This window comes from Salminus brasiliensis, chromosome 4 (genome assembly GCF_030463535.1).
Source record: "Salminus brasiliensis chromosome 4, fSalBra1.hap2, whole genome shotgun sequence".
NCBI lineage: Eukaryota > Metazoa > Chordata > Actinopteri > Characiformes > Bryconidae > Salminus > Salminus brasiliensis.
Genome location: NC_132881.1, coordinates 27,452,653 through 27,465,753, shown reverse-complemented (window position 1 = coordinate 27,465,753; position 13,101 = coordinate 27,452,653). Strand labels below are relative to the sequence as shown.

The window sequence follows — 13,101 nt, the reverse complement described above, 5'->3', positions numbered from 1 at the left end:
TAACCTTAGCAACGCTAAAAAGAAAGGACTATGTCGTCAGGTCTAGCAACACAATTCTGGCAAAAACAGAATCACTCGTTTTAATTCGAAACAACTCTGGCAACATGCGGAGAGCTAGCACTAGCTAGCTTTGAGCTAAAAAACTTGGGTGAAGTTGTCAGTTGTCACACTTCAGGTTTCCACTCTTATAGCTACATTACTGCATTACATAATTAACATAATTAATTAAGTGTCATAAGCCCTACAATAGAACCCTGTGGGACTCTAGCTATGTCATTTAGCTGCATTCTTGACTTTGTGTTTGTATGGTCGATTGACAAAAGTCAAAGTAAAGACTTCTTGACTAAAAACAAATACATACACACATACACACTTAGTTTAACTTAAGCTAATATTAACTTTTTAAATAAAAATGTCTAAAAAAATGACTAAGTGATGAAAAGAAAAAACTATTTATCAATTATTATAAATTAATTAGAATACCATAGTCATTATTTACAGGATTGTTATACTGCATTTTAGCCAAACAAACAAACTGGTGCATCTCTGACACACAGGCCTGCTGTGTTATTAGAACACACTGTCTGTGTTAATAGAGATATCACACTGATTTTGTCCAAAAATAACATCTTTTGAGGGTCCAACGGGATGAGCTCAGTTTGCGCGAGTAAGTTTATGTACACGCATAGCCTACATGTGAGAAAACACACAGAGTGTGTGTGTGTACATGAGATTGTGTGTGTGCGTGTGTGTATGCATGCCCAGTGTGAGTTTTTTTCCTCGGGCGCATGGGCAGTCTCGCAATCGAAGGTCGGAATTCAACAACACGAGCATCCTCCAACATCTTGAAGCAATCGCAACTTTGCTGGGGGGTGGTGGTGGGGTGGTCGGTGGTTATATGTCTAAGAGTGTGTTTGCATGTATATCTGTGTGTGCATGTGTGTATGTGTATGTGTGTGTATAAATGACATGATATCAGAAAACAAGCAAAAAAAAAGGCTGGTAACTTGGAGGAGCATAGCCTATTTGGACTGATTTCTGCCTGTGCTATATTTATTCCATTACAAAGAGGCAGTGGCATGTTTATCTGCTTTATCTTCAGTGACGGGTGAGACGCTGGTGCATTCCACAGTGTGTGTTACTCCAGCATAAACACCCCCCCACACACACACACTAAATAAAAATCCTCATCCTAAACTAATACTTCTTTCTTTGTGTATCTCATGTAATCACTCTTGATCAGGCTACACAGAGGATCCGGCTTTTATAGTGTGTGTGTCTCTCTCTCATAATTCTGCCATAAAAATGCTTCATCTATCACTCTCGAACAAAGCACATCCCAGACGCTTCCTCATGGTTCGAGCTACGGAGTATTTTAGCAAACCGCAGTGAGGAAGATAAAGCTTCTGCTCGATCCGAAAGCTTGGCACAGCCAGAACCTTGGGTTCAGGACCCACGTCTTTGTTCGAGCGGACATGTGTATGGGCGATTTACAGTGCGCCATAAAAAACTGAGCATTCACGCACACATACAGAAGTGCATGATTCCAATTTACCCCTCAGTGTCACTATCTAAACTACTGGACACTATTGTGATTGTGGCGATTCCCTCGACTGTTTACTGTCACGACTATAGTGTCCCAGATTTCGGTAATGCTAATGCAGTTAACTACTTGACTTGATCAATTCAGAAATCAGGCACACGCACGCACGCACGCATGCACGCACACACACACACGCATAAGCCCCCCAGAAAGACAACAGCTATTTCTATTGCACCACCTGTGGTTGTAAATGCGATAAATATATAAGTTTTAGAGAGGAAACGGTAAACAGAGGAATCCGCCACACAGAATGCCGACCTTTCATGAGTGCGTAATGAGAGACGGGCAGGCGATCACATCGCTTGTTAAAGAAAGACAGTCATAAAGAACAGGGACATTCCTCATTACACCAGCCTCCACACAACACTAAAACATTAATCTCATTAATCCTATTCTCCTCGGCCACAGAGCTGCTCCCAAAACTCACTTCCATCACTTCCATCAGGAATCTGCCCGCCTGTTCCCTCACCCATTCATCCACAGGCAGCCAAGGACAAAATGAAACTTGATTTTCTATAGATGGGCCTGGAAAACCTAGAGTGTGAATGCAGTGTATGTGTATGTGTGTGTGTGTGAGCATGTACACACGCACACAGCATGCGACATGTGTGTGTGGTGCCTTATAGAGCTACGGAGACAGAGCAAGACATGTTGCCAGACCACCGAACCATTGAGTTGTTTTAGCTGTCAGGGAAAAACCACGGTGGTAATTTGCCTCGTTCTGGCAACACATCATTCTGACAAAATGCAGGCTGTATCTCTCAGTCGCACACACACATGCTCTCACACACTCACACACAAGCACACACACAGCAACTTTGTTCTCTTGGTCATAAACAGGCAAAGAAAAGCGAGGGAGACATCAGCTGTTCCTTCAGTTGAACCTGAGGGCGAATAAATGCAAAATAGCAAAATATGCATGGACCAATCTCTGTGTGTGTGTGAGAGCGAGTGTGTGTGTGTGTGTGTGTGAGAGCGTGTGTGTGTGTGTGTGTGTGTGTAAGAGCGAGAGAGAGAGAGAGAGAGAGAGAGACAGAGAGACTACGAGTATTTTCCGAAACAGCGTGAGTGCCTGTACTGTATGTCCGTTCTGTTACGATGTTAAGATGCCTTCCAAGACAGCAGGTAGATCTGAATGTGTGTCTAAAGAAGATGACAGCAGAGAGAGACTGTGCGTGTGTGTGTGTGTGTTTGTTGCAGGCTGCACAAAAGGATACCCCTCGCAATGAAATGAAAGTGAACAGCAGTATTTCACCTACATATAACATCTGCTGTCCCACAGCACCCCCCAACCACAACCTTCACCGGCTCTACAGGTATTTAATGTGTGCTCTCTTACCCCTGTTTGTGTTCCTGTTTCTGCTTCTGTGTGTCTGTGTGTGTCTGTGTGTGTGTGTGTGTGTGTGTGTGTGTGTGTGTGTGTGTGTGTGTGTGTGTGTGAATGCATGCGCCTGTACTTGTATCTGTGTGTGTGCGCGTGTTTACGTGAATAGGTATAATTTTGTTTTTCCCTTTTTCCTCCGTCTTCTTGACAGAGATTAACGGTGTATGAAGTGTTTACGACACATTCCAGAGGACCAGCCCGAAAAAGCCCATCTGCATTCCAGCGGAACACACGCACCCCCAAAAACACAGCACCAGCTCCCGAGAAAAACACTCCGCAGACCTGCAGGATTCAGCCAGGAGAAAACTTAAACCAACACACCCTCACACTCACAGACAGATACCCACACACATGCACGCAGCACATGTTTGGGCACACGCGTCGTCGGGGTTCCAGGGACCCCTTTGGTTGCATTGTCGTGACAGTGCACGGGTGCATGTGTGTGTATGTGTGTCTGTGTATGCGCATGTGTGTGTGTGAGACAGCATGTGAATGTGCGTGTGTATGTGGGAGTGTGAGACAGGAAGGTTTCTTACCGGACGGCACGAAATGAAGAACTTTGTTTGGTTCCATGATTCCCTCCTCAACCCATCATTTTCCTGTAGTCCAGAGACTAATGAGGGCGAGATCACCTCTGCTCTGCTCTCCTCCTCTCTCTCACTCTCTCTCTCTCCTCCTTTCTCCCCTACTACCTCTCTCTCTCTCTCTCTCTCTCTACCTCGCTCTCTCTGTATCCCCCCCTCTCTTTCTCTCTCGCTCCCTCTCAGACAGATTCAGTGAGTCAGCCTTGCTCTGCCTCCTCAGAGCTCTGTCTCTGGGTCCTAAAGCCTGCCTGGCTGTTTCTGTCTGTTTTTATCTACCTGCTGCCTGCCTGCCTGCAGTCGTAAGTCATAACCTCAAGAACAATACAATCATATGCATATGCATATCAGTCTGTGTGTGAGTGGTCATGTGTGTGTATGTATGTGTGTATGTATGTGTGTGTGGGTGTGGGTGCATGCGTAGGTGGGAGGTTTAAGGCACGCTTGCCTTGATAGCAGTTATATTATGCTTGGTAGTCAAATGTGGTTGAAGTGGTGGGTTTGGGCAGGTCTAATGCTAAGGGGAAGTAACGGATGCGGATGTAAATAGAGAAAAAACTGAAGTGTAAGAACAGCTTGGTATCAGCTCTAAAGTTCAAGTACAAAGACGTGTTAGTTTGAGCTGAGCGTTTCATGCTAAGATGCATAATGGTTTTACATAAAAAATATGCTTATATGGTAATAAAAAACAAGCAAGTTCGCAACTATTCATTTCACTGGAAATCAAAATGTTTTGCCATGGCATTTTGGAACCTTAAAGTGTATTTGCTGCTCTGTCTCTTTCCTCCAAAAGCGTTGGTTTCCTGGTAAGGCTGCATTGGCGGCAGTTCGAAAAGAGGCAGTGGCTGGTTGTGCATGTTTTGGAGGAGGCATGGGTCAGTCCCCACCCTTCCAGTGTACTTAGCTTTATATGTGATAGGGGGAGAGTACTGAGTGAGTTGGGTAATTGGCTGTGTAAAAACATAGATATATAAAAAACGGAATAAAAGATGATCTGATTTCTGATTTCAGCAGGATTACTATTTCCAATTTCCAATTTTTACATATTTAAAATGACAGCATGAGCAAAGGGCCCAAAGCAAAGGTTTGGCACCCTGTATTATCAGTACTCAGTATTTAGTAAGAATGCTTTGTAGCAGCTAAGAGTCCTTCAGTTCGTGTCTAGGGGATTTTCACTCATTCTTCTGGGCAAAAGACTTCAAGTTCTGTGAGATTCTCATGCTGTCTCATTTCATTGCTCTTTTGAGGTCTATCCACAGATTATCAATGATCTAGCTTTGGTCTAGATTGGAGGGCTGTAAGGCAATGGCAAAACCTTTAGCTTGCGCCTCTTGAGGTTGTCAACTGTCAGAATTGAAGATAATTTTCCTGCTGTAGGATTCTCCTGCTCCAGGGGACTGTGTATAAGAATGGTTGGGGTTCTGCAACACAGTGGAAAAATAGACGGTTCTCACATTCCCTTAACGGCTCGATCAGAAAATGCAACAGACTAATTCAACCACAAGGGAACAAACTCTGTAAACTGCTATTGTCTAACGGTAATTAAGCACCAGCGTGCACACAACAATCAAACACACACATACAGCAACAGAGAGCAAGCAAGGGTGGAAGGCCAAGATCCACAGTAATTATTAGTTGCATTTACGATTTTCGACAGATGTAGAAGATCCGCCTCTGACCACCTCTGAATGTCTTAAGAATGATTCAATCGTAATCTGATTACAATGCATATCGGGGGGTTTTACACCTGGCTTTTCATACAGACAAGTAAAATATGAACAAGATCTGATCACCAAAAAAGCATGTTAATGTCAGGGGATAACAGGCTCTAAATGTTTAGCTTGATTAGAATTGATAGCTTCTGCTGCCGAATTCTGTGGTGAGGATGTAGAAAAGGCTTTCATCCATGGTTCTTACATGGAGATCCTATTTGTGCAGGTGTTTTTCTTTAGATTTTATGGCTTAGAAATTTGCATCATCTGGCCTTTCCTAATGATGACTATGAACAAGTCAAAGCCCTAACAAGCTAATTAAGATTACCAAGAGACCTTGGTAAAGAGACCTTGGTAAAAGTTATCTGAGAGCTCAATTCTTGCCCAATCATTGTATGGTGCTTCATTTTTTCACTTTTACACAAAACAATACACTGATCTTGCTTAAAATGTTTAGATGAATTTAGCTTTATTTCTTTTAGAGATCAGCTTAGAAACCCTGACCAGGGGTGCCCAAACATTTGCATGCAACTATGGAGATGCCTTTCGGAAGTGCTTTTGGGGGTTCCTCCGCTTGCCTTGTATCAAGCAAGCAGATTTTAACATTCTTATATTAGTATATTGACATTACTTATTAAACCCATGAGAAAAAACATGAGAATAATAACCAATTAATCTTAATCGGTGTGAATATATCCTAATTACAGCATGTAATTTCCGAAAATCAGTAACCTAGCTACAGTTTAACAGTTTCTATAGCAGTTATGTTTGATCAATATGAATGCCTCAGACAAATATCTGTCACTTCTTTATGAACGTAGTGTTCAAAAAGTCAAATCTAGTCATTCACTATGTAGACAATGCAGTACAGTGAATAGTGAATAGGTTAACAAGTGAACCTTATCGAATAATAATAGTTCCAAAAGTATGAATATTGTGTATCACAAAATTGTATTATTATTAAATATCATTAAATATCATTATATAATATTTTCCCATATGGTCCAGCCCTGCCGGACACCCTATTTAATTAGTGAATTCAGCTATGTTTAAAGGGCCCCTATTCAACATCTTTTGTTTATTTACGTTAAAGTGTTTTTATGACATTTTTTTTTCTGATTGGCTGCCCTGTATTGTGCCTCATTCAAAAAGCAGTCAATGCTGAAGCCCTCCTCATAACTTCAATGCAATTGTTAGGCGCTAAACTACTGTAGGATGTCTAGGCGGATGTACTAAGTGCATTGGCTTTCATGACATTGCAAAAACAATGAATTTTAAACAGGTTGTTTTTGCAGCTTGCTTTCTATAAATGGATCATACAGACATAATGTAATAATGTTTACAAGCTATCTCAGGCTCTCTATTACTGTAGCCTTCTGCATTATATGGGGCCTTTAATGTGCACCAGTCACATGACTGACACATGGCACATACCTTCAATTGCACACACATACACACACACACACACACACACACACACACAGATGGCAGGAATAATCTCCATAGAAAAGCACTGGCAATGGAATAGGATGCTCTGGAACAGCCGCACATGAGCCTTAGGTGACCATGTCCAGTGCCAACCCTATAACGCTTTTGTGACTCAAGACTAATCATCTATCATTAGTTCTTGACCTTCCTAATGCTCTTGTGGCTGAATGCAATCAAATCCTCACAGTGATGCTCCACAATCTAGTGAAAGACCTTCCCAGAAGAGCTGAGGCTGTTACTTTAACAAAGGGAGGACACATTCTTTATCTATAGCCTTGATTTAAAAAATGTTGAATGAGCAGGTGTCCACAAACATTCAGGCATGTAATGTTGTACATCTGAAGTTCAGCTACCACACATTCACTATACGTACAAAAGTACTGAGATAAACGAGGTCAGTTACTTTACAGTGCATTCATTACTGGCACAGACATTTACTTGGATATGTACAGCTTATTTAATCGCCATTGGAAAGCACTACCAAAACAACAGGATGGTCTGGAGAAGCCACGCCTGGTGAGTCTAGAGCCTAAAGTACCATGCCCAATGTCATCCAGTTCTTAGAGAGGTATAGGGCCCCCAGCACTTGGCTATGGAGCAGTGGAACTGTAGTGCTGGAGTGCTGGGATATCACTCATGCTCTCATGGGCAAATGCCATCAAATCCTCACAGCAATGTTCCACACTGTTGGTGTGGCGCAACAGATAACACCACCACCTACCATAGTGTTACAACAACACCATGTGGGAGACCAGGGTTCGATTCCCGGTCTGGGTGACTATGCTGCGCTACACCAATAAGAGTCCTTGGGCAAGACTCCTAACACTACATTGGCCCACTTCTGTAATATGAGTAACCTTGTAAGTCGCTCTGGATAAGAGCGTCTGCTAAATGCCGTAAATGTAAATGTAAAATCTAGTGTAAGGCTTTTGCAGAAGTGTAGAGGCTGTTACAGCAGCAAAGTGAAACCAAAAGCACTCTGGAGGAGCAGGTGTCTACAAACCTTTAGACATACAGTGTAATATTTGGACAGAACTGACCGGATAATGATCTGCATGACTGGAATTATATATGAGTTTTAGGAGCACTGGATGAGTCAACCAATGGACACTGGTATTATTAACCTGTAGTTAATTGGCTGACGGTAGTGCTTCTTCCACAGTTTCTTCAAAAGCAGCAGAAGCGTTAATAATTTCAAGCTTGTTTGTGTGTGCAGGAAAAGGGGTGGATATGGAGGGTCTGGTTTTTATTTTTGCCCACACTATGAGCCTTATAAAAAAAAGTGGAACCCTTCTCTGCTCTCTCCATTTAGTTGGCATCAAAGGATCTTTCCATAACACACACCTGTTGGCAGCATGTAAAAGACTTTTTAGAAGCCTGCATGCGGATATGAGCGAACGCGATGTGCGTGTTCACTGTGGGTCCGGCAATGTTGATCGTTCTACACATGCCTGTGAAAGTGTATTTGTTAAGAATCATAATCGGCATGAGATTAAAGGGGATGTTGTTATTTTTATAGGGTATGATCTATATGTTGCTGTATGTAGAAAAGGCTGTACAGCTACACCACAGCTCTTTATTAACGAGTCCAGTCATCAAGCCGAGGGTATATAAAATTAGTCAACTGCCCAACACAGCCTCCGACACAGAGACACATTCATGGCGACATCTACACTGCACCGCCCAGTCAATTCCGCATCAGCAGATATGTAATGTTATATAATCTGTCTACCTGTCCGCCCACAACAAGCACCTATTAGTCTCAATTTCAGCCATCACAGGTCAACTACAATGATGTCTGGAAGCATCGCAATCTCTCTGGAATGCAACAGGAGAGGAATCCGGCTGGTTATGAGGAAACTCCTTTAGTGCGAGAAAAGCAGGCAGAACTGACAGAGCGATGTCCTAATGTCCATCTGTTGATGATGGCTTGTAGCATTTAACTTTTCAGGAGAATGAGAAACGGTCCTAGCTTTATGTAACAGAAGTTAATGTACTGTGATTTAACTTATTCATTCTGGCCCCTTTCTTTAGGTCCATTCGCCTGCAGTATACAGTGCAGCTGTCGTTATCTAATGGTATAAATAATAATAATCTCTGAAATGAGACTGACAGCGACAATATAGATGTGTCCTACCAAAACATACAATCATGATTAAATGCCGAGCTGCAGGAGAAGGATTGTTGTAGTGCAGTGTGTGTCTGCAGTGCACTGCATTAAAGAGCCCATGGCGAACATTATTCTTGTATTTTCTTTTCCCTCAGGTCCACTTCCAACATTTGGGTGGTTTTATGCACTAAATCAGTTATATTTAGTTTTTTACAGGACCACTTCCACCCTCTTTTTCTCCATTAGAATTAAACAGGCTATGCCTGATATATGTAAATGACCTCTGTTCTGATTCAAAACACTGTCCAGTAAAGATGCAGCGACTTGGCCACTAATTAGTAGTCGATTTGTTGGTGATGTCATTCATGCAATGTCATAATTTCTTAAGCTAACTAGGAACAGTTCAGGATGCAGGTGAACTGCAGATAAACTGCAGCTGTTTTTACCTTTTACAGTAATAATTTCCTCAGCCTGGAGGCAAAGCTGCAGTGAAAACATACAGACTGAGCAGCTGTCTGTCACATGAATGGAGCGTGTGAATAAACTGCTATGCTCTGTAAACACTGTTCCACGAGAGCAAGAAGAGAGCAGATCTGAAGTGACTGAGTCTGGTGTGTGAGTGCAGAGCAGAGCTATATTAGTGGGAGTCTCATATGGACATGGGCTGAATTCAGGAGAAATTATCAAGTAAGTCAACCTCAGAATGACAAACTCCACCATAATATAAATGCATAGCGAAATGAAAGAAAATAAATGCACATAAAAAACACTAATACAAACAAACTAAGACTGAGTCAAAATAAAAGTCAGTAACACATACGAAGCCATAACACAACATACTTTTCAAACCAAAAGCTGAAATTAGTGTCTTACATTTGTCTCCTTCTTTGTTTTTTGCTGCTTAAGAAAAATATGGGAAATATGATTTCTCATATGAATATGCTTTAGTTTTGTAATAAATTATTGTTGCTTCTTCGCCCATCTGTCCTTTTAACAGCAAATATTGAGATTGAGAGTTTTATTTATCTTTTTTTATATTAGCAAAGGTCGTTTTTATATTAGGAAAGGTCATTAAAAGAGTGTATCTTCATTGTTAGTTAGCAAATGCATGAAACAACCTCAAGTTAAATATAAAGCTGATAGCTGTATAGCTGTTTTTTGGTAAATGAGCGTTTCACAGTCCAAATAATCATTATATAATAATTATTCTTTTTAATAATCAATTATTTGATTGTCAAAAACATTATTTGATTCAGCCCCACTGTCCAGGCTGAAACACACCCTATAACATCAGCAAGCATGGAAGGGACTGAACAGTACAAGACTGTAAAAGCTGTAGCTGGATGTATATACATTTGTTTTTGCGACATCACAAAAGGAAGTTCAAATTCAACACAGGCAGCTTCCACATGTTGACCGGAGTAGCAAATAGAGCGTTTCAAAATTTTTAACAATTTACTGTTTGCAGACCACATCAAAATAGGGACATTTTGGTTTTCCATGGTATGAGCCATTTAACTAACCCAAATGAATATTCATCTCACCGGGCCTTTAAAATGTGTCCAGTATGGTTTATGGCATATAGATGGTTAAACTATGGTGTGGGCACAGGATGCAGTGGGCACAAAGAGTGAAAGCTCACCCGCAGCTCTGACCTCTCCATTGTCTTTCAGTTAGACACAACTGTCCAGAGATGTCAAAAACACAGACATTTCACAAAGACACACACGAATGTTTGAGCTAGATGAGGAGCACTGTATGTTAAAGAGGATCCCCACACAGAGGGAGGTTCGGGATGATGCGCTGCCCCCTAGTGATATTTTCAATACTCTGCAAGTCCATCCGCTCGCCAACAACGCTCAAGGTTTCTGACACGCCTATCTATTATTGTTTATTACCTCTCACATAAAAACACAAACCACACACACACACACACATCTACGCTAGTGTGTGTGTGTAACTTGTGTGTCCCCTGACCTCACTTCCTGCCGGTGTTAGACAATGATAGTCCAATCACAGGCTTAAGAGGAAATGTTTGTTGTCTTTCTATTCGCTCAGTGGATTTATGGGCAATTGATGCTGACTGTGGCACTTTGGGCCAAACTCAGACATGACCAGAGGACCCAGAGTTTCACTCTTTCTTTTCCTCTCTTTCCTACTGAAAATGTCATTAAACATGAAACAGTCTCTCTTTTTTCCTCTATCACTCTCTCAAACACACACACACACACACACACACACGCACACACATAATGTTGCACTACAGCTGCAGGAAGAGCCAAGAGTCAGAATTACTGAACAACACAGGGTGGACCTTCCTTCCCCTGGACGCTCACCTCCAAGTAATATATCTGTGTGTGTGTGTGTGTGTGTGTGTGTGTTTGTGTGAGAGAAAGAGCAGATAGATAGCAGAAACCTAGCATTTGTTATCTAATAACTGAACGTCTGACATGCCTGAAAGCCACGCTGATATTCCAGCGAAGCTTGCAGAAGAACCGTGGTAAATGGCAATCCACAATGTTGGCTGTTTGTCAAATATCAAAGTAGACTTCTTACCGAACACGTGCCTATTCAATGTTCTGCAGTCGGCAAGCCAAATTTGAGCCCTTTTTACTGTGTTACATCATACAGAGATCATCTTAAACCCTTTATCTAAAACTGCACGCCACAACAAATCTCTAAACCTCCAAACTCCATCAAGGCCAGGACAGTGTGTGGGAGCCAACAGCGTTTTCATGTTGTGTCTGTGTGCGTCTTCATGGAATTTTCCACTTGCTTAAAGACGCCACAAAAAGCAAGAATAGTGTCCAAATAAGCACAGGTACACACCGCAGCATCTAGAAATGCATAATTACCTCTTTGTAGGTGTCATGAAGGGTTCCTAATTGAGCGGGCCTGGGACGCTGACTTTAATCTATGTCTGCGTGTGTGTGAGACAGAGATGTGTCTCAAACTTGGGGATTAGGCTTTAGATGCTTCAGCACCCTGACAGCTGAGAGACGGATCAATTGAAAGATAGGATAGTCATCCTCCAGTCTCGCTTTCATTCCTTTTAAAACATGAGCCAGGGCAGCTTAGGCTCATCTCTTTTGTGTGTAGCCCAGTGAGGTGAGAAGGATGCTCATCCTTTCCCTATTCATTCAGGCTGGGTAACAGAGATGTTCAGAGGCCCCAAAGTGGGGCACAGTTCTTTAAAAACTAATTTCAGGTAACTTTTAATGGAGAAAGAGACGATATACCATTCGTATCTGTCTTTAATCCAGTGCTGGGCGATATATTGTTTATACCAGCCTATAACAGTAGCAGTTTCTCCTTCAGCAGTATTGAGAACAAGCACCATATCTATGATAGTATTTCACTCCATAAAATAACTTTTTTTTTTTTTTGGGGGGGGGGGGGTTATTTGTTTGTTTGTTTATTTATATAGTTACTTTTAACTAAATTAACAGCAGTGTCTTTTCTGGAAACGCAGTTGCTTTTACAGTACCAGCTACTATAAAGGCTTTAAAACAGTCCTCTCAGAACAGGCCATATCTGACTTTTAAAAAATCATACATCGGCAGTACTCAGGAATCAGGGACTCTTTAACTTAAACACTAAAACAATTGAAAACATGATCTGATATTTTTTTAATCCATTTTTTTTAGCATTAGCTCGAAACAGGTCTCCCAGTGGCCAGCAATTACGAGTAGCTGAAGTAGCCCTGCTGCTGAATGGCCAGTAGCTAGATAGCTAAGTTTTTAGCCCGCCTCACTGCTGTTTAGAAGAGTGTTCACAACCAGAAATCACAGGCCAGGCTGACTTAGCAAACTTACTCATCTTAGCCCGCTCGACCTGGCCACGTTTACAGCTCAGAACAACGAGCCGTTTTCATCCAGTGCAGCTCGCGCTAAGTTTCCCCGCCAGGAGATGTGCTGACTTACCTTCAGCGAAGCTGTTTACAGTCACTCCCCTCATGTCCCCTCCGTCCCTGTCAGTTTTCATCTCCTCCTAAACTTTGGGTTTCGTTAAAAAAAAAATCACATCCAGGCACCACGCTTTCCCTCGGAGTTCTTCTCAACACATCCTGCCGGGTAGAGGTTTTTGTCGAAACAGACTCACGGAGCGCACAGGTGAAGTAAAGTACAGGAGTAGGTCTGAGGTGTTGTCGCAACGCGTGAGTTGAAGGAGCGCGCGGGTGTTTTGCAGGTGCGCATGACAGCTCTGCGCTTCAGCCAGTCCCA

The 13,101-nt window shown here is 42.1% G+C and overlaps 1 protein-coding gene and 1 long non-coding RNA gene across 7 annotated transcripts in view; one reads left to right on the top strand and one right to left on the bottom strand.

Moving 5' to 3' along the window:
- Window positions 1–11,486, bottom strand: part of slc4a11 (solute carrier family 4 member 11) — a 77,081-nt gene extending 65,595 nt beyond the window's left edge. For 5 of the 6 annotated variants that reach the window (XM_072677820.1, XM_072677822.1, XM_072677821.1 and 2 more), the window contains exon 1: window positions 3,524–3,728. In XM_072677820.1, the coding sequence (XP_072533921.1) occupies window positions 3,524–3,560 (37 nt within the window). In that variant the 5' untranslated portion in view covers window positions 3,561–3,728. Of the gene's footprint in view, window positions 1–3,523; window positions 3,729–11,434 lie in introns of those variants that run through there. The other variant, XM_072677823.1, reaches the window with a different exon arrangement.
- LOC140554066 (uncharacterized) lies at window positions 2,617–3,299 on the top strand. The gene is made up of 3 exons (XR_011979589.1): window positions 2,617–2,667; window positions 2,804–2,919; window positions 3,139–3,299. It is a non-coding gene; the product is annotated as an uncharacterized lncRNA (long non-coding RNA).
- Window positions 11,487–13,101: the final 1,615 nt, after the last annotated feature.